The 21,842-nt window shown below is 40.3% G+C and overlaps 2 protein-coding genes across 2 annotated transcripts in view; both read left to right on the forward strand.

Moving 5' to 3' along the window:
- Positions 1-21,429, forward strand: part of GPBP1L1 (GC-rich promoter binding protein 1 like 1) — a 35,196-nt gene extending 13,767 nt beyond the window's left edge. The window contains exons 2-12 of the mRNA XM_056355619.1: positions 1,731-2,621; positions 3,511-3,625; positions 5,460-5,589; positions 5,938-6,221; positions 8,995-9,067; positions 10,261-10,454; positions 14,446-14,586; positions 18,246-18,404; positions 19,150-19,274; positions 20,147-20,249; positions 20,506-21,429. Coding sequence (XP_056211594.1) covers positions 3,566-3,625; positions 5,460-5,589; positions 5,938-6,221; positions 8,995-9,067; positions 10,261-10,454; positions 14,446-14,586; positions 18,246-18,404; positions 19,150-19,274; positions 20,147-20,249; positions 20,506-20,652 — 1,416 coding nt within the window. The 5' untranslated portion in view covers positions 1,731-2,621; positions 3,511-3,565 and the 3' untranslated portion in view covers positions 20,653-21,429. The remainder of the gene's footprint in view (positions 1-1,730; positions 2,622-3,510; positions 3,626-5,459; positions 5,590-5,937; positions 6,222-8,994; positions 9,068-10,260; positions 10,455-14,445; positions 14,587-18,245; positions 18,405-19,149; positions 19,275-20,146; positions 20,250-20,505) is intronic.
- The window catches only part of IPP (intracisternal A particle-promoted polypeptide), a 96,760-nt gene that overhangs the window by 25,970 nt on the left and 48,948 nt on the right, over positions 1-21,842 (forward strand). The window lies entirely within an intron of this gene.

A 21,842-nucleotide genomic window follows, 5' to 3' on the forward strand; every position in this document is an offset into this window, starting at 1 on the left:
CTTTCCTTTTCCATTGCCTATTCCAAAAGTACTGGGAACATTTTGTGTGAAGTGGAACCTGGGTATTATACTTCTGCGGTGGTTTTATTCTTGTTGCGTACTCAGACCTAGTTCCTACTTAGAAACTGTAATTCTGTGGTGTTCATTTATTTAGATGCCCCTAAATTCAGAGAATTTTGCATGGGCTTTGCTCTGGTTAGGTCCATTTTTCACATCGCTGTGAATTGTTTTCAAGGTTCATAAAATCAACTTCCTAATTATATGACTTTGGTCAATAGTTTGACATGCCTTAATTGCTATACAGTTTGTTCTGAAAAGCATATTTATTCAGAAGGTAATGAACCTTGTTTAAATATAGTCAACTGCATTGACTTTGTCCCTGTTTTATCTTCTACTTCCTACTCAAATGTTTGGTAGCAGCCTCAGAAGGTCACATCTAAAGGAGTTCTGTACCTGTGCTGAGTTCAGCATGATGGGAAGACCGTCTGCAGCAGGTGTTGCAGCATGTCCCTAAACACACTGAAAAATTACCCTTTAATATAAAAACAGGTCGTGATAGGTTAGTGCTTTTGTTGTTTCCAGTGTGTGGCGCTTACTAGGTTGTGGTACAGGGTGGGATGCTCAGAAAGTTCCCAGGTCAGTATTGTATATGGCTGTGTCCACTTGTGTTTTGCTTCATCTTGGCTGGTAGTTTGTAGGGGTTGTGAGGCTGCTTGTTGTTACTCTGCCTCCAGAAATGTGATCATGGCTCACAGCTTAGGTGAAGACGTGTTTCCCTCTTTCTAAACTCCTCTACACAATAATCACATCTAGTTCCTGGAAGGAAAAAAAACTTATGAAAATGTGGGGGGTTGTTAAAGAGAATGACCCAGAGGATAAAAAGGTGGTGATTCTTTTACTGTTCCTGCTGTGTGTTTATTTTGAGCTTCTGTCAAAACTGTCTTAAAAACTTTAAAAAATAAAATAAAATCCACATGCTTAAAGAATGGCATAACAAGTGCAACAAAACCCAAAACTGATCAAAGAATGGAATCATATCCAAACAAGGAAAACAAACTCAAATATAAGGGCATAGTAAAGCACACCTAAAGGGATCCTGGGAAACAGCTGATGGCATCAAAACAGTAATAAAACTTTTCAGATGTTTCAGGAGCAGTAAACCTATCTGTTTGCTTCTGGTTAGGTAAGATGGCTCAAGGAAAAAGAGGCCATAGCAGAAAATCTAATTGTTGTTGATATTTTCTGTGGAGGAGTAAATGGAATACTGGATGTATTACCACCATGAGTCTCTTGAGAGGGGAGTCTGGCTGTACAGGAGCAGGTGAGGAGTGATGTGGGCGTGTAGAGGAGGCGAGGCACATGGAATGGCCAAGCCTACTTGTGGTCTAGAGTCTCGTTATTTTAGCAGCAGGTTTTAAAATTGCTATGAAGTGTGGAATCCCTTTCATCAGCTGTGTGCAGTTTCTCCACTCTTCCCTTTTATTTTGATTCAGCTTATTTGTATTGCCCTTTAGTAAACTAAATCTGGGAAGTGATCATTTAAAAGCAAAAATGCCCTTTTCGGGGATCTTTTCCTTTATTAGATTATTTCAGGTTTTGTTTTGATCAGAGATCGAATAGGTTTTGGCACATGCGCTGTATTTGCTCAATTTCTCTTTCCGTTCTTCTCTCTAGTCATACTTTGTCATGTTTATGCTGTTGAACTGATGGGGGTTTTGTTTGTTTTTTAGTGACTACAGTTCCTGTCTCACCTCTTTGATGGAAGAGGACTATGACCAAGAAGTGAACTCTCCACTGTAGAACAAGAAGCTCCTGTGGAATAATTGTGTCCCTTTAAAAGCAGCACCCAGTCTAAAAAAAAAAAATAGAGTAGAAGAGATTATTTTTGGACCTGGCATTTTTTTGTTCATGTGACCTATGTTTCAGCATGTAAATGGTGAAAAACGGGGAAAACATTTGTGCTTGCTTTTGAGCTTTATATCAAGTAGTGCTTAGCTCTGTGGAGCATTAACCACGTTACGTGAAGATCAGAGTATATCCTAGCATTCATTTTTTAAAATACTATACCTTTTTTTAGCAGATGTATGTGATAAAAATGAAGTTTATATTTTAAGAGCACTTGGGCAGATGCTTCTTGTTTAGGTCTCAGCATTTGGGGCAAACGTTTTTATGTAACATTGTCCTTTTTCCAGAGTGTTTAGGTTGATCGGCTGCAGATCATGCATTATCCAGCAGACCTGAGTGTATCTATTCAGTATTAACCATGGTGTTGCTCTGAATGTTGTCATGCAGACTTGACAAACCTTTTTGTAATGTAAAGGCTGACTTCTCTACTACCACGACCAGAGAAAATTTAATGAGGTGAACGTGGTCGTGGCTTTTTTAAAATACAAATTACCTTCTTAGGTATCTTTTTTTGTAGTGAGAGTGCAAAGATTGGTTAAAATGAGCAGCTGAGGGGGTGAAGGGCACAGTTGGCACGAAGTGCGGCCTCTCGTGCTCTGCTTCGAGACGCACTGTTGCCTGAAGGCTGGCCTTACAGCATACTGGGGAAGGAAGGAACCCGAAGGTCAGTGAAGCAGAGAAACTGAGGACATTGGACTGCAGAGGCCAAACTCAGGGTGAGTGATCATATGTACTTATTTCTTTGCTTGTGTAGTGTTGACTTGTTCATAGATAAATTAAAGGTGAAAAATAAAGCAAGACGATGAGCTGGAGAACTTTCCACAAAAAGGCAGAACTCAGTTATCCAGAGCAATAATGGAATTTTCATCGTTTTGAGCAGTGGAAATTGCTATGACATTACATGTGGGAAAGAACAACTCCGTTTTGGACTCCTCAGTGAGGCACCTCTGTTGGTCTTCGGTTAAACTTCCATTAAGATCCTTCAACCAGTTTGTGTTCTGTTACTAATCATTTGGTTTCTTAACTATGAAACCAGTTTCAGCATAGGGTATTCCCTGATGCATGGAAGTTGGTGGATCTGGATACAGTTTTAAGTTGGGAGTGCAGGAGCTGGCACATAGTTGTCCTTCAGGTCTCTGGTCTTCTGTCAGTGTCTCTTAACATCCATCACCTGTTTGGTCATACTTGATGTATGGCCTCTGGAATAAAACATGGCAGTGATCGCCCCTTTGTAGACTATGACACCATGAGCAATGAAGGAACTTACTCCATATTCTGCCATGTCTTGCTTTTACATATCTGTGCATTGTATGGCTTCTGTATGCTGTTTGTTCGGTTTCCTTGCCACCTACACACCCATCCTATCATGAATTTCATGGGTGTGTTAATTGTAAACAGGAAGTAACTAGGAATGTTTAAGTTCTTACCTGTTCTATTCAGAGGAACAAAGTCAGCAGGGGAAAAAAAAAAACCCACGCTGGAGTGTAATATGAAAAACTACAGTGCTTTTCCCCTCCTGTTCATATAGGCCAAGCTTTGGGAAATAAATTGTATTATTTCAGTTTGGAAAAGATGACAGTCAGGGAATGTTCTTTTCATTTACAGATCCTGGCCATGAGGTTTGATGCCTCATTTTATTGAAGGGAGACACTGGACCTAAATGGCGCAGCATGACTTTGTTCCTGCCTGGCTTAACTTCTCAACGCCACAGTCAACCAAGGTAACATTAATACAGGTCACCTCCTTTTACAGCTGTGACAATAATAATAATTAAAAAAAATAAATGCCTTGGTGTTTCCTGGAATGTGAAATGTTTAACTACTTTGGTGTTTTTAAAGAAGGCTTTTGGAAACTTAAGGTGATGATGTGTTTTAACCCCAGCCAGCAACTAAGTACCACGCAGCTGCTTGCTCACTCCCCGCCCCTACCCTCCAGAGGGATGGGGTGGAGAATCATAAATTAATGTAAAACTCGAGGGTTCAGATAAAAACAATTCAATAACTAGAATAAAGCAGGAAGAAAAAAACCCTAAAACAATAATAGCAATAATGAAAAGGAGGGAGAAGAGGAGAAGAATAAAATCCAAAGGGAAGGGAGAAAAAAACCCACATGATGCACAGTACAGTTGCTTGCCACCTGCTGACCGATGCCCAGCCAGTCCCTGAGCAACGATCAACAGGCCCTGGCCAACTCCCCCCAGTTTATATACTGGACACAACATTCTATGGTATGGAATACCTCTTTAGTTCAGGGCAGCTGTCCTGGCTGTGTCTTGTTTCTTGTGCCCCTCAGGCCTTCTGGCTGGCATAGCCTGAGAAATTGAAAAGTCCTTGACTTAGTATAAACATTACCTAGCAACAGCTAAAAACATCAGTGTGTTATCAACATTGTTCTCACACCAAATCCAAAACACAGCACTGCACCAGCTACTAAGAAGAAAATTAACTCTATCCCAGCTGAAACCAGGACAGGTGAAAATCATTTTTGTTGTCTTTGTCTTGACAAATGTATCGCTTCTATTTCAGAGGAAGAACATTCTTTGTGTTCAGACATGGAAGTAGTTCAGTGTCTTTGCACTGTGTCTTGAGTGGGATCCCAAACAGAAAATCCTTAAAGAAATGGCCCTAAAGCTGTGGGAGTCAGGACTTGAGCTGCCATGTATTTACATTTCAGGATACAATTTCAGTTTAATTTATGAAAATAATCTGACCCTTGTGGAGTAATATATTGATAAGCCCTTGGGCTCTAACTCCAAACTCAGAAATACTCATTAGGTTTTTTGCAAACTTAAAATGAGGGCAGTTTGCCTGTCACCTTCTTTACAAAACTGATTCCAGAAGCAGCTTGGGTTGACCCCGGAAGTCTGCTTTAGGACTTCAACAACTTGTGTCACTTCTGCATGGGGTAGAGAAAAACATTTTAATACCAAACCAGATTATGATGGACAGCATTGGTGAACAAGAAAGAATACACCTTTCGCCTCCATGCTTAAATAGGAGGACACAAAAGTAATTTCAGGATGTTTGATCCATTTTTTTATCGATCTGAATTTTTTATAAATGAGGGAAAGTGAAGAGCAAAAGATTCTTTGGAATCTTAATGCTGGAAGTATTAATGTTTTCTACAGAGTCATAGTCCAAAAGTGCTTTAAGTTACTTGAGTATCTCTGAATTTTAACCAGACTGATTGGATCCTCCATTGCTGTCTGCTCCTCTGTTTAGGGGGAGTGAATCAATGAGCACATATGTATCACAGGATTTCTTAAATTAATTTTGCAGAAAGTATGTGTTTGCAAAGACTGCTGATATTAGTGTGTTAGGTTCTCTTTGATTCTGTGTAAGATAGTGGATTTGTGTGCCTTTCCGATCAGGCTTACATGATTGTTGACATTGGCTAAGCGACGGAGATATGGATGATGTATTGAAAACTAGTAGAGAGGTGAAGGGGGTGGGTTTGGTTGGTTTTTTTCAATCGACAAAATGTTGCTGTTGGACTGACAGGCTCCTGGAGCGCCCTGATGAATGCTTCATTACATCTCTTTTTACTTTCTGCAGTCCCCTGCAGCCACCTTTGAGAAACATGGAGAGCATCTTCCACGGGGAGAGGGCCGCTTTGGGGTGAGCCGTAGGAGACACAACTCCTCTGATGGATTTTTCAATAATGGGCCCCTCCGAACTGCAGGAGGTGAGTAAGAAGGATCAGAATGTAGCCTGTGAGCAAACATTTTGGAATATTCTGCAGAATATAAACATTTTCCCAAACTGTATTTTTTCAAAACATCCTACAACAAACTTGTACTGTGCTCTTCTCTCACGTCATGTGCTCAGGCCTTGAGGGGTTTTTATGATAGCTGTATGTGCATTGTATAGCTTGGTTTGTTTTCTGTTATAATCACACAGTAGCTTAATAAGGTTGGCATAGTAGTTTACTTGGTGAACACTGACTTAACAACAAGAAAAACAGCCTGATATTTCCGATATTCTGCACGCTGTGTTGACTTTTTTATTTGCACACTTATCTCCTTTTGTTTAGACTGCTGGCATCAGCCGTCCCTTCTCCGCCACGATTCTGTAGATTCTGGTGTTTCTAAAGGAGCTCACGTTGGGCTTTCTGGCAGTCAGCCTGGCTGGCATGGTCCCTCACGGGGCCATGATGGTGTGAATCAGCGTGGTGGAGGAGGAACTGGAGTTCATCGCCACTGGAATGGCAACTTCCATTCTCGGAAAAGTTCCGCCTTTCAAGAAAAGCTGCCTGTTGAATCCAGGGAAGAGAAGAAAGAAGATAAAGAGCAGTTGCAATTTGAGGAAGAAGATTTTGTAAGTGTGTAGCTTCTCACTAGAAGTGGCTTTTCAGATCTCATTTTTATTAGCGCTGATAGGTGGCAAGGATCTAGAGTTGCATTCCATTCCATGTTTGAGATGACAACAGATTTAACAAATGATTCTGATGCTGACAGGATGCTGATTGGTACTCAGAGTCCTCAGGACCTGACAACCTGTTGTATAAAGGATGCTGGCATGTGTATTTTACCAAATGGTTATTGTGAACTGAAGACACGTCATAACACACAAGCCAGATCTTCATTGAAACCCATAAGGTGACACTTTGGTCTGCTACAGGAAGAGTAATTGTGTTGACTTTGTGGCATTGCTTATGAAGGTGGTTTTTGGTTTGGTTTTTTTTTTTTTCTTCCCTCCTAAGTAGGCCTGTTCAGCTTATCTTCAGTCTGCCTGCTGTTCCTGTCTCCTACATTCTGGTACATGTTGGTGTTTGTGGTAACCTTCCCAAGCTTGTTCATGATGTGCTCGGACTTTTGCAACTGTCTGTCTTGAATCCTCTGGAGTAGTATTGTGTTCTCAGAGATGTTTTCCTGCCTCTGTTAATCTGTGGATCGGGGTTTCTTGAGCCGTTTCTTCCATCAGTATCTCAAATTCACCAACTTTCTCCTTACCCAGCACACTGATTCATGTGGTATTATTAGTATGATAGTCTCTTACATCCTGGCTCTGTTTTTACTGGAATATCTTTAGTTTTCCAAACTTTCATGAATAGTACTTGGACTTGCAGCTTTCATCCTTGCTATGTGCATTCCTTAATGCTAACGCTTTGAGATATACGCACCTTTTCTGCTTTCTCTTTACAATTTCATTTTTTTTCTCCTGTCCCTTGAAGATAATTTTATTGTTACCAGACCGTATGTTTTGCTTTTTGCATCCTATTTCTTGCGGTCTGTAGGCTCTTCTTGACCAGTCTAATGAGGTCAGTATCATCTGTAAGGTTCTAGTAAACTCAGTTCCTTCACCTAATGCAATTCCTCTGACTTTTCCTTCATCTTCAATGCTAAAGCCATTGCTGCCTCCAGTGATGAGAGTTTCTGCTGATAGTATGTACACTTGCGTGTATCATCATTTTGGGCTTTTTGCTCTCTTATTCAGTGTTTATCTCTGGAAGGCTGTTCACAGCTGAAATTGTCATGGCAGTTTGATGGCACTGCTGCTATTCAGGAAGTCAGGAATTGAAGTGAAATACATGCCCACTGCTGCTTCAGGGCAGAATCTAGAGTCTACACTTAAATTGCCACAGGAACCAGTTTGATTTATGCTGCTGGGTTTTTTTCAATGAAGTACCAGGGGAGCGATCGCGTGCTCTTCTTCAGCTCCTTCTGCTGGAAGTGGTAGCCAGCATCACAGGGTGGTGAACACCTGGAGAGCAGTGATAAAGCTTGCGTGTGGATTTCTGTTAATCTGATTTCTCAAGAATACTGTAATTCAGGATTTCTATAAGCCTGTGCTTTAGACTGTCAAAAGCTGGTTGAAATGTAGAAAGTTAGTGTTAATGGTTGCAATTGTGCACTGTTGTCTATCTTGGTCTAAATCTTTTTTCCATACTACTTCATTCTCCTCTTCAGTGCCTTGATGAGTGCCTTTCCCCATCTACATGGCTGTTTCTTCTGTAATTACTTCCCCCAATTTTGTTAAAGATGATAATGCCACACACTGTCTAGCAGCAAGCTTTGCTAAATAACTCCTGTATTGTCTTTGCCAGAGTGGTGAAACTAATGTATGCTGTGGTTAAGTATGTAGCTGTTAGGTCTGTGTGGCTGAGGATGGCAACGCTTCCCCTGAAAGGTCTGCAACACAGGCTGTTAGTTTAAGTTCTCCTGTGGTGTGAGCACCCCTGCTATAAAACTGACCTGTAACTAAAAAATGAAGCACTGAAACAGGAATTTCTAGGGTCTGAGGCAGGAATTTATGCTATGGTGTGACATTTTTTCATAACTCTTATAGAACAGGAATGCCTACTATTTCAGAAGCTCGTTATTAGAGACTTATGCTGTCACCATAGTAACTAACATATGAAGAATTCATTAAAAAGAGGAAAAAGATGGCTTTATTTTGAACTCAAGTTATTTGGGACAGGGAAGAGGAATAGCTAAATCACAAGCGCTTGTCATTGAATGCTTAGATTTTTCTGTACTTTGCTTTGAGCTCGGATGTGTCCATAGTTGTTCCACCAGGTTGAATTGTGATACTGAATCAAAGGTAAGTCTGCAGAGCGCACTGAGTCTGCATGCAGTATTGCCCTGAAAAGTGGACTCTGAAGCTTAACATAGTCACGTGTAGTTTTTTTGTCAGTAAATATATATATATATTCATTATTCCTTTACATTAGGAGCCTAGTATTGCTTTTGGGTTGTTGTTTTTTAATTGGTTAATGCATTATTACTGTATAAAATTATTTGGGAAATTAGACAAGATTCTTCATATATGGATGACGTGGATTCTGGTTTATATTTTGAGCTGCTCATTAAATACCTAAATCTGTTATGTGTGTATTGGTTGGTGGCATCTACTTAATCGTATAGTAGAAGACATAAGGGCCTATCCTGAACCCTCTGTTGGCTGAAGCCAAGGAGAATACAAACTTGGGTTTCAGCTGTTTTGTGACAAAGCACCCTTCTAATTCAGATGCTGTTCACAGAAACCTGCTTGCACTCTGGGTTCCTAGAAGTAAAACATTGTTAATACTGAATATTTTTTTTGTTATATGCAATATGATCGTATACTAATTTGCATTGTCTTTTTATAGCCATCTTTGAATCCAGAAGCTGGAAGACAAAACAACCAGAACAAACCTTTAGGGACACCTTCTGGAGTATGGGGTAGGTGAAAGTATTTACATCACTGTACAGAATGCTGATGCTGAAGCAGAGAGTTGTGACTGATGTTCAGATGCTATTTTTTTCCACTCAAAAATGTTTTTAAAAACTTACCTAAAGCAGACAGTTTGCAGCTTTTTCTCCTTTGTTGTTTTCCTGCCACAGTCTTCACTGATCTCTTAGCCTTTTTGTCTACTTGAAATTGTGCTTGTCTTGTCATAAAAAAACTGCTGGTGGCAGTAATGTCATTGTTCTGCCTTTGCTTCCTGTCTTAACTGCAGTTACAATTCCATGCAGACATCACTTGAAGGGCAGAGCAGATTTGAGAGAACTAGACATTAGTTCCTGACTTGTGATCTTCATATTAGAAATACAGCAAAACTGTCATAGTTCTGTGGTTTGGATTTATTTGGGGGTGGGTTTGTTTGTTTGGTTTTTACTCAGAACAGGCTTGCTTTTGATTCTGATGTGGTATGCAAATCTGTGCCTTTAAAAAAAACCTAAAAATTAGTGAAACAAGGTACCAGTTCTAGCAGCTAAATACAGGTTTGTTAATCTCTAGTTAGAATATAGCTAGATGATTTGAGTTAGATACCATAAATAGTACAAATACAAAAAAAAAAAATCAAGAACACTTCTTGTTGTAGTACTGGATTGTGTTCTTTTTGCATGGTTGTCAGGTAGCTATTGTTCTGCTCAAAAAATAATGACAATTAGTATTTATGGGGCTTTTAGCCATTTAGACTACTACTGTTTTTAATTGTTTTGCTCCTGCAAATATGTTGATTTGGCCTGAGAAATATTAATTGTGTTTGTAAAAGCACTGTGTCTTTTGAGATATGTTATGCAGAGTATTTTTGCTGTGTCAATGAATTAACAAAGCTGATCCATGGTTGCTCAAAAAAATGCCACTGTCTGTTCTGATTCCTCTAGTATGGTGGAAGGCTGTTAGCTGATTATCACTGTTGGGTTTTTTCACTTCAGTGTCAAGGGAGCTGTTAAACAAAAAAAGATTGGACTTCGACATCCTTATCCACTATCTTTGCTCAAAGCTGAAATGGAAAAAGAGCTGATAGCAGTCTCGGAATCAGATGTGTAGCATCTAAGATTGAAAGGGGAGAAACTAGCAGTATACTGAAGCTGTTATGAAACTGAACATTTGTATTTCAGAATCTTTCTCATGTTAATTTTTACAGAAAACCCCCCTAGTGCCAAGCAACCTACCAAGATGCTGGTCATCAAAAAGGTTTCAAAAGAGGATCCTGCCGCTGCCTTCTCAGCTGCATTTACATCACCTGTTTCTCACCTGGCAAATGGCAACAAAGCCACCACCATTGTCCCAAGTGTCTACAAAAATCTGGTTCCTAAACCTGCAGCTCCTCCTTCCAAGGTACAAGGGTTTCAAACCAAGTTAGTGAACTGCAGATCAAGGGAGAGCTCTCTCCCTTGACAGGGGAATCAACCCCCTAACAAATAGCAGGAGTTGGAATCCCGGTAGTTTCTAGGGTAGCGGTCTTTACAGTAGAAGTCTGTTTACTACTAAAATTGTTGTTCCCTATTAAAATGCCATTTGGTCTTGTCCATACAGAGAACTAACCTCTCTTCTGACTATACAAATGTCTGAATGGGTGTGTTCTTATGCATTAGACAAATCCTTATATTAATTAGACAAAACAAGCAATGCTAGAGAAATGGAACGTGTGCTACAATGTGCTTGAATTGTTCACGTGACTACCTTGAAAAATCTTTATTAGGTTACAATACTTTGATGTGTTTAAAACACAATTGAGGCTAAGATCAGATTAGATTGTAACATCCTGCAATTTAGCTCTAATTTAGTTGAGCCTTAAAGACAGCCTGGAAAAGTAATGGGTTTTGTGCTATAATTATTTTACTGAGAGAAATATAGGAGTGTTGAAAAAAACAAGTACTTTTTTTTGTTTGTTCTTGGTTCTAGGCTTTATCTTGCCCATTTTTCCAGAGAATCTACGTGTATAGATACCCTAGAAACTTTGTAGGTTTGATAGTGAAAGTATTGAAGAGGCTAAAGAAAATTGTTAGCTAGGTCATTCTTTAAAAAGGTGTCCAAATACTTTGAGTGCTAAAATTTATTGATAACTAATGCTGGCTGTGACATTCCAACAAAATCTTCCCTATGATTAGAGTAGATCAGTCTTACACACTTCAAAGGAAAATAGGAAAGATTAACAACTTTTTTTGTAAGAAAGCAAGCTGAGAGCTTCTTTCCCTTTTCTAAGTTTCTCTTAATTCAGGCTAAATTCTGCCAGCTACAGGAAAAATCCTAGTGATTAAAATTATTATCAAATAAGCTTACATAAACCCTTAATTTGACAACTGATCTCCTTCTCAGTGAGATGGGATGAATTGGCCCATTATATAAGGCTGTTACTAAGTTTTTCAGTCCATATACCTACTTGTTTAGAATAGTTAAACAAGATGCAGCTTCTGATGGATAGGGGCCTCCCGTGGCTTTTATTTTTGCTTGTACAGCTTGACTGATATATGTGTATATATAGTCTTACCTATTTTTAGTCTGGATGTTTTGAGTGGTCTTTGAAACAAAAAGTCAAAGATGCAGTTTCTGTCCAGACTCTTAAGATGGTCTTTTTGATTGCTTCAAAGTAAACAGAGTTTTAGTGAACAGGAATGCAAACAGCTTTTCTGTCTTAGCTGTTGTGTGCAAAGATAACTTGCAAGGTCTGAAAGTTAGTGCTATACCAACTGTAGAGATTGAAATGCATTGCTGAAGCTATGCGAATGTCTGTTGTTAGTGCTGGTCATGGTATACCTGTTGCTTGAAATTGTAAAATTTGGACATAAAAGTCTGTGTACCTTTTACTCCTTGCTGTGTAGTCACCACTGCATTTGTTTGGGCTACTTCTGAAGCCCATGGTTAGAGCTTTTCCATTAATTCCATCTAGAAGAGCTGCTTTTGAAGCCTTTCCTAACTGTTCTGAAATTAGACTCTGTAAGTTTTTCGATTCCTGAGATTAAACAAAAAATGTATTAATTGGTGCTCACAGTTGGAATAAGCCACTTAATGTTTATAGATAATTTGAAAAATACTATCTTTTTCTGAGACAGCCTTGTGACTGTGGTGTGGAAGTTCAGCTTACGTGAAAGATAATGGTAGGGGGTTTTGTTAGCTTGTTTTACATGTTACATAGCTCTCATTTCCATCCCAGATTCTGTATCTATATTTAAATCAGACATTATGACAGTAGGTAGTGATAGTTGCCTAAGTTTCTTTTAATGAAGTATTCACTGTGCTGAACCAGTCAGTGGGCATGGATTACACCTGGATTCATACCTGAAGTATTACAGTATTGATAACATACACAATGCTGTTTGGCTAGTGGAGAAGGTATTGACTTTTGGTACGTAGCCCAAGAGATCAGTCATGTTAAGTAGGATATAAATATGTACTTAGTGATTTAGAAGTATTTGAGCTAATTTAGAATTCAATTAAGATGTAGAATTAGAATTGTAATAGAGCGTTTAAGTGTGCATGCACTGGCCTGGTGCTGTGGTTGTTGGGGGAATATGGTGCTCCTCAGTGGTGGGGATTGCAACAGGGAAGGATTGGCCGCTGGTGTCGTCAGCAGCACTTTTGTTTAGGAATGGTGGCCATAAGCAAAGCTAAAAGGTGAGATTCAGCATATTCTTGGCCAGAAAAACTGTGTGCATGATGCCTTTTTTTAAAGGTACAGACATAAAGCAGTTATGGTAGGATGCCTTATTCTGAAGACTTCTAGAAAGTTGTACAGAAACTGCAGTGCACAAAGTAGTAGAGGGGTCAAAACATCTCTTTTGACCAAGTCAGCAGTATTGGAAAGCTGTCACAGGCAAACAGAATGAAAAATGTTTGTGCTAAGTTGTACCGAGTAGCACTGAAAGGAAGAGGACTGGTGGCAGTGAAACAAGTCCATTCTTTCTTGGCTAATTGAGATGGCGAATTGTTCACAGTCAAGCAATACCTCCTCAAGGTCGTAATCTGCAAACGATTCCTTTTGATTTTCATCTCTAGTTGTTGTGCTTGAATCTGGTGGCCTCCCTAAGAAAGCAACAGGGTCTGGCCTTGAATTTGTCTGAGCTGCCCCTTTGTGGAAGCTGGGAGAACAACGGATCAGCAGCTCGGAGCTGGGTGTCTAAGCAGGGCGACCGCCGGCTCTGCGCAGAAAAACTTTTTGTCACAGTAATTCTACACCCTAATTCTAGTACCAGGCAATATTGTGCAGATCGGGATGTTTTCTGGGTTTGAAGGGAATGTTTGGAATGTGTGCTGTGAATGCCAGATAATCCGTTCAATAATGTGGACTGCTCTTGTTTTTAAGTTGGAGTGGAAGAGGAATGCTGATGGCCTCCCCTACTGATTTATTTATTTTTAAATTAATAAAATAACCCAATGCAGAGTGATAACATACTGAAATAATTATTTCTGCTCTCCTTGCTTGCAGAATGCAAGATATGTTGCATCTCAGATTTAACTGAATCCCACTTGTGCATGAGTTATTTTGCTGATGGCTTGAAGTTGGCTTCCAAAGTCTAATGGGTCAAAGGAACCAGCGTGGTTTAATGCTCTGCAGGAGTATTTCTCGTGCGCTTTGATACAAGTTTCTTGTTGGGATCCTGTTTGTAAAGACTGTCACTTCACAGTGCTTGTCCTTGGTTGATAAGAGTAACGTTCCAAGTAACAATAATTTACCTTGAAGTCTTTGCTTTTCAGCCACATCGCTAGTGTTACTTAAAGGGATACTGTAGAGAGTATCCAAAACAAAACAGCAAATGCTTATGCTCTTTAATGAGCTGGCTGCTTTTTCTTCCTCATTGCTGAATCAGTTTAATGATGGACACTTTCAGAACCCTAGGAAATAAATAATTTGCATTCTCAACCTGGACAGAAATATTCCTTGATGTGCTTCCTCGCACAGGGGAAATTCCTGTCAAGTGATGCAAACCCTTTATTTGTGGCATACAGTATTCCCATATGAAATGTGAATTTAATGGGTTTGGGGTTGTTTTTTTTTTTTACTTCCCATCTGTGGGTAGCTGTAAGATGCATTGCATTACTTGGTGGTGATTCCAATTAATGAAGAGCAATGCTGGATTTTCTTTGAGTAATAAAGAGGTTTTACTGGAGAGTGGTGCCCATGAAGCAGAATTGTATTGGGTTTGGGGAAAACAGAAGATGGGTGAAAATAATGGGTGTTGAGATAAACTTGAGACTGTTCTTGCAGAGGGAGGGGGGAAAAAAATCTGTACAACAGCCAACATAACATTTATTTGTTTTACTACTAGCAAGCAACCCTTCTTGTGCCTTACCATTTACTCTCCAGTATTTTGTGTTCTCTTCAATATAGCCAAGTCCGTGGAAAGCCAACAGAAGTGAACATAAACCAGGCTCGCTTTCCTCCAGCCGTGACTCTGCCTTTACCAGTCCAGTGTCTGTAACCAAACCAGCGGTACTGGCGAGTGGCTCAGTCCTCACCTCTCCCAAAGAGGTACGGGGTTGGGTTTGGGGATAGGGTGGGAGATTTTATCACTATCACCTGCTGTAGCTTAAACATAAGGTCCTCTCTGTACATGGAAGCTACCTTTGCACCCTTGAAGAATAACTCACTTATACGTTCTTAGAACGTTCTGCCACATCTCCGATACAAGAAAGGAAACAAAAATGTGGCTTACCTGGATGTACAGCCGTTGGTGTTGGTTCCAAATGTGTTAGAATTTCTCTCTAATATAAAACAAGAAGTACCAATGCTTTACATCGTGTCAGATAACTACATATGCATAGACTTTGTGTTATTGGAGTGTGGATACCAAAAACTGGTGTGAATAGAAAGGTAAACTGATTCTCATGCTGTTCTTCAGTATGGGAAAATACGGGGAAAGGAGGGTGATCTGCCTCATATCCTTCCTGTAGAAGAAGCTATGAGGAGACTGAGGGAGTTTAAAACCTATCTTCAGCTACAGTGTCGGTTTGTAATTTTGGAGTTGGAAGGAGGTAATCTGCTGAGGTGGAAATACCCCTGGGTTTAGTCTGAAATATGGGGAGGACCTTGGAATATAAATCTGTTAATGTTTCAGCAGTAACTGTGACATATAACACATTTGGCCAGCATTCCTATACTTCACTTAATAGCTTGTAAACAAAATGCTGGTTTGGACCTTGAAATTCCATAAAGCTTAAGAGAAAAGTGACACTGAATAGCTTTTCTCCTCTGCTTCTGGGAATCAAAATTCAACAGGTTTGTGATCATACATAAAAAGAACAAAAATAAAACAGATTGTGATAAATGACATATTCACAAAGTTTGAAATGAATGTGTTTGCGTTTCAAGTGTAGCAGTGGGGTTTTTTTTTCTAGTTGTGTGTTTGTCTTGTTCCTTTACAGATCTTACTTCTAAAATAAAACCTTGTAATCTTTATGATTCTCTGCTTTGCAGGCTTTACTTCGCAACAGCCTGTACTTTCCTGCTTTAGCCACTGCTGAGTGTAAAAGCACAATCGTGCACACGTTGCTTTGACAAATAGATCTTACACTGTATTCCCTTACCTTACCTTGCTTATTTCTCTCCTTAAACAGAGTCCTTTGTGCCACTGACAGCCTTCCTTTTTGTGTAATGCACAGCACAGTATGGCCACCTGTGCAGCGTAAATATGTCAGCTTAAATAGGCTTTCACCTCCAAGTAGATACCGAGAAGGGCATTCATTTTATATCATACAATAGTAACACAAGTGGTCTCCTTCATTCCCCACCCCAAGAAGGTCTTGCTTGAAACTTTAGTCAGCCAAGATGTCAGGTACTAATCTGAGAGCAAGAGTAGGCAGCTGGGTTTTCCCTAGGACAAGCAGTACTTCCTTGAATGCTTCTTGTATTACCAGCGTCAATCAACTAAACAAAAAGGCTTAAAAATTCCTCCCAGCTAAAACTGAACAGTTGTAGTACATTTTTCTTTGAATCTGTTGGAGGCTTGCGGTATGAAAACACAGGACCACGGCCATCAAGTACTAGTGTAACCCTAGCTCGGCAGGCCTGCTGCAAGGAACCTCTGCCTTTTTATTTCTAAAACGGGGATAACGCCCCTCCCGCCGAAGTGTTGAAAATAGCACCTTTATTCATATGAGACCACAGTGTGTTGAAAACTAAGAGGGTGCCAACCAGTGGCACCATGTCCTCACAAGCCAGTCTAAGATAACCAAATTAAGATATAGTCTGAATTCATAAAATTACTCTTCTGTAAGGGTGGCTGTCCCTGTTATATACGGGTATCTGAGGTCGTGTGTGGTGCTATCACTACAAAAAAAACAACAAAAAAACCCCCTGAGAGATGCCTCGATGTTTTGAAGGGATAAACTTACCTTTAGGAAAGATGCCTAAAATGACTACTTGTACCCCTTCAATACTAAAAGAGAATGTTACATAAAAACCCTTCTGCAGAAGGTTATGCATAAAACCAGAATTCAGGTGAAATTAAATTCCCTGTCAGGAATCTGTTGTTTCTAAACTTTAGCTAGTAATTGTCTTCTCCTGACTTGTAGAAACCTCAGCAGTTCTGTTAAACATTAAAACAGCCACTAGCAAAGAGAGCTTGAGTGTTCCAAATTACCAGAAGACATCTAATTTTTAGTCTCCTTTGTTCATTGGTGCCTTCTGTCACTGCAGTCAAACTAGTTACCATGTTGAGAGCTTCATTTCAGTACTGGGCCAGCTTTTTATCCTAATATTCATGGTCCCTTGTTACGTCTGTTACAATTGCGGATTTGTTCCTTACGGTGTTGAATTAGGCAAAATCTGAAAAGGCCACCTGAGAAATGTTTACTGTAAGGCATTACTTACGTTCAGCATGCACGTCCCTGAAAGGCATTATTTCACACCAGTATTTCACATGCAACAGGCGTGAGAAGTACGAGCAGCCGTTGCTGCCTTGTTTTTGTTTTGCTAAATATTTTAATTCCCTTGATCTTTGCTCAGAGCACTGTAAGTATGATAAAAGTACTTTGCAAAAGAGATTTATGTTGAAGAGCCTGAATTTGCAACCTTCCCACCCTAGCTTAAAAAGGGGTGAGGGGGAACACTACAGACTTTAGGAAATTTTACTCTGTTGTAATATTGAGAAAAAAAATCAAAGCGAGTAAGTGAAGGGAAAGAGTAGTTTTGCGTGCAAGATTCTACTGTCAGGTATCCATATGAATGACTAAATTCCTTGTTGTCTTAGGGTAGCCAGACATGAGCTCCATATATGATCAGAAGGTTAAAATACCAGGAATTTTCCCATAACATGTTCTTAGAGTTCTTGTATGTGTCCCCTCAAAACTGTGGAACAATTAAATGGAAACCTTATCTTGGTTAGCAATATTTTTATTGGAGCATCCTGGCTGGGGTACTGCTGATGTGCAAACTTTTGTGACTTATGCCTGGTCTGCAGATTCGAGATCATTAAGAAACCTCAAACACTGTGGGAGAGCATGGGAGGTGACCTTGGGTTCAGGAGTGGAGCTGAGCAGATTTCCCCCAGGCTCCAGGGTTGTCTGTGTCTGGCTCCACACGGAACCATCTGGGCTGTGAGTGTACATAGCAGGGAATTGGCATCGTGCTCTCCAGGGGAGGGTGCTGAGGCTGTGACTACCTATTTCACATCCAGTTGTGGTTAGTTAAGGGGGTGACCACTCCCTAAAAGGAGATTACCACCCCATAGCTTAATTTCAGGGTAGAGTTTGCCAGGACGGCTTAAGATGCAAATTTGAACTGAGGCTAATCCCCTTAATTTTTTAATTTTTGCAGGGTGAGAGTCCTGCATTAATTTCTTAGCCTTAATATCCTGTTGTAGGCTCCAGCATTGCTTGATACGAGTTACATTGCCAAGGAACAAAATAAACATATTCATGGCCATGTGAATTGACTCCTAGGGGAAGAAAAAAATCTAAGAGTCGATAATGATAGGTGGGAGAACAGCGTGCTGGTAAGGGAAGAAATGATGTGCAGCACCAGCCAGTATTTTGGTGGAAGTTTGACATTAGATTTTCTGGCTTGAGGGGTTAAGAGCCAGCCAAAGAACCTGATGGGTGTTTGAAAGGTGTAAGCACAAGCACTGACAAGGGCCCCATCCTGGCAGCAATACAGTTTGAAAGTCTCTGTATTCTGTCTTCCTTGTCTAGAGTCCTTCCAGCACCACCCCTCCCATCGAGATCTGCTCTTCACGCTTGACGAAGCTGATGCGCCGTACCACTGATAAAAAGAGCGAATTCCTGAAGGCACTGAAAGATGATAGGAATGGGGAGATAACCGAGAACAGAGAATGTGACAAGCTGGATGATGTAAGATCACTGTCTTTACTTGTGTGTATGATCATTATGTATTTAAGGAGTTGGGTACTGAAATAAAAAGAGCAGTGTACGAATTCTGGCTCTGGAGGAGGAAAGGAATGACTTCATTGGTCTGGCACACATGCCAGCAGAAGTAGTGCACAGCACTGTGATGAAAGGAGATCAGTGACATGATGAAATGCAAATGGGTAAGTAATAAATGGGGTGGAAGGGCAGATCACAGATAGTGAAGGTCATCTAGATTTTTTGCAAGGATTCTCTAAGGATATTTTACCTTATTTTACCATATTTTACCATCTTAATTTGCTTTCAAACTCTTCTTGTCAAACTACATCCACAGGAAAGCAGAATTCAGTGCTTTTGAAAGGTGTGGGATAGTTGCTCCAGCCTCAGAGGCTTGGACCAGACCCCTAAATGCATAAGCCTGTGGCTTAATGTGTCCTTAGGAGTATTTCGTTCCCATCGTTTTTTACTGTCGCTCCGAAGCTGCTGGCTCTGTAATGCTGGCGTTTACTCCCCTGACACAGAAGTGCAGTCCGCCAGCTGTTCATGTTGTGTTGTCTTGTCACAGCCAGGTAGAAGTTGCTTTCAACCATTATTGGTCTGGGCTCTGGAAAAAACACTGGCTGGGGGTGAAAGGCTTGGCTTTACTTCCAAAAGTAGACGCTTTGAACTTGGGTCTGTGCTGTTGGCATGGCCTGTGTGAGCACATTTTGCTGCTTTTATTTTTCTTTAGATGGAGAGCAACAGCACACCAGAACCAAAGGAAAACTGGGAAGAGAACTGCCATCAGAATGGCCTTTCTCTCCCTTTGCCGGAGGAGGGGGAAAACCTCTCTCATTCATTGGAAGCAGAACACAGGTGAGTAAATGGCAAAATAAGGTGCCTGGAGTAAAGGAGGGCAAGTCCTTGGACTGTGTGAGGAGAAGAAAGCTATTTCAAGGAAAACTCTGGGAAGCAGCAGCAGCAGCTTTGTGTGTACTGAGCTAGAGGTGGGTGGGCTTCATAACTAGCACTGGACTGGGTGGAGTCTCATTGGAAGTAAAACAAGACACTGACAATAGGTGAGCCAAGACTTTACCAAGGCCTGTAATTAAATTCTGGGGCTTCTCTGGTGCCACATCCCTGTGTGTTAATGCTGCCTAGGTATTTACCTGCCCACACTGGGAGTCAGCACGAACCTGGTGTGATTCTAGTTTATTTACAAGCAGGTGTCCTAAATGTGATGGTCATCCTCACACACTGCTTGCTTCCTGTCTGCACTTAGAATGGTCCTGTGCTGCTTTAAATGCTGTAAAAGTGGAGGAGAGTTAAGAAAATATTTACCTAGTATCTCAGCTTGTATCCAGTAACCAGTGAGTAAGCGGCGTGTGAGCACCTGGTGCAAGCAGATATAGTAAGCTTTAGGAGATTCTGAGCTGTGATACTGGTTTGATTGCCTCATGTCCTCCTTCAGTGTCCTTGGGTAGAATTTCAAATCTCTGCCTTGCTTTCCTTCTGCCAGGCTAGTTATTTACCCTTTGTACAGGACTGCTGTAGTATTTGTAAAAGATATTGAAAAATGTTGGGTAAACACGAAGCACTGTTGAAGTGGTCTCTAATACAGAAGACTCCCTGGTGAATTGGGAGCTATTTAATATAAAACCTCGTGCTTCGTGGATAAAGTGTTCTCTGCTTTGCCACTGTTCCCTTCCTTTAATTCCCATGCCCCTTTTATTTCCTCTGCAAATCAGGTTATTGAAAGAAATGGGATGGCAGGAATATCCTGAAAATGATGAGAACTACCTTCCCCTCACGGAGGATGAGCTCAAAGAGTTCCAAATTAAATCAGAGCAGGTACGTTTACAGCTCTTGCCACTTGTGACCGCTCTTCTCCCTCTCCCTTCTCATGCACCGGTCTTTCGTGGTGTGATTCTTAAGGATGTTGGAGAGGACAGAGAATTGCAGTGAGATTGTAGTGTAATTGGTTAACCTGCATTATCTGTGCAGAGCGTGTGTACACAGTTAAATACTTAATTTGTGTCTGCAGGTGGCTAGCGACAGTTACTTTCTGCACTTTTGCTTGTTTTAAAACTTAATTTCCTTCCTACAGCGAAGAAGAAATGGATTTGGGAAGAACGGATTTCTTCAGGGCCGCGGCTCCAGCCTGTTGTTCCACTGGAGAAGCACTTTTAAGACAAAGATTGAGGACTCAGACACAGAAACTAGTAGCAGCGAAACGTCAGATGACGATGCCTGAAAGCGGGCACAAGAAAATTAAAATAAATAAAACCAACCCAATAAACTCAGTTCATAGCTCAACATGTGTTTGGGGTTGTATAAACTAAACAGAGTTTATTCTGTCTCCAGTCTGTTCAGTTTTTTCTTTTGTTGTTGATACTTCATGCACAAGGGAAATAATTGTATCCCAAAGAAGAGAGAAATTGGCTTCTTTAGCTTTTTCTTTTGGTTTTGCCCTAATGCTTAATAGAAGTTTGTGCAGCTAGCAAATTTTGACAAAAATCCCTTGTGGGGCAGTGCACAAGTTCAGTCTTGTAAGCAGGATACAAGTGGCTGACTGATCTTTGCAACAACAAGCTTCTAACAGTGCCGCCTGCATTACATAATGTCATGCGGTAAGTGTGCTAAAACAATCATTGTCAATGACAAAATGGCTATTGAAGTTCTAATTATGTTAAATTAATGCTAATAACATGAATATTTTATTTTATTTTATTTTTTTTGGCGGCTCGGGGAGCTTCATCACTTAACCAGGCGTTTGTGGTTTTCTTTTTTTGGGTACAGCTGTAAAATATTTGGATATAGGAATTGTTTGTGTTCTTCTTCTTGCAGCCTTGATATTCAGGGTGGATTGTAAAATATAAATTTTTTGTGAGATTTCAAAGATTAAGATTATTTTGATAACATTATTTACAGATTTAAAAAAGTGACTATCACATTGAGTCTGTATGAGGGGGAGAAACTACTGCATCAAAAATAACTAACTTGGAATAAATATTTTGCATCAGTTTGCCAATTCTAATTGTCTTTCTTATGTAAGAAAAGCTTTTCCTCTAAAGGGACCTGCAACTTTGGGGGTCTAATAGCACTGGGGATAAATAGTTTCTTCTCCCGCTGTATTTTTCCACTTGGCAAACATTGCTGTAGCGCTCAGACTGCAGAAGCTAAACTCTTCCTTTAAGAAGGGAGAGGAAGAACAAGACTGAGATGATAGCCCATGGTTGTTGTTTTGTTGGTTGGGGTTTTTTTTTGATTGTTTTTGTTTTTTTTTTTTTTTAAGAGAGTAATTCAAATTATCTTCCACTTAAAGCAGTTTGCTTTTTTATTCTGCTTCATACAAAATCGTGAAGCTCAACTGGTCGGTGTCACTTGTTCCTAGTGCAATGCTGCTGTTTATGTTCACAACATGGCAAGGGAATGTCTGAATCC

The sequence above is a fragment of the Falco biarmicus genome, chromosome 11, assembly GCF_023638135.1.
Source record: "Falco biarmicus isolate bFalBia1 chromosome 11, bFalBia1.pri, whole genome shotgun sequence".
Lineage (NCBI taxonomy): Eukaryota > Metazoa > Chordata > Aves > Falconiformes > Falconidae > Falco > Falco biarmicus.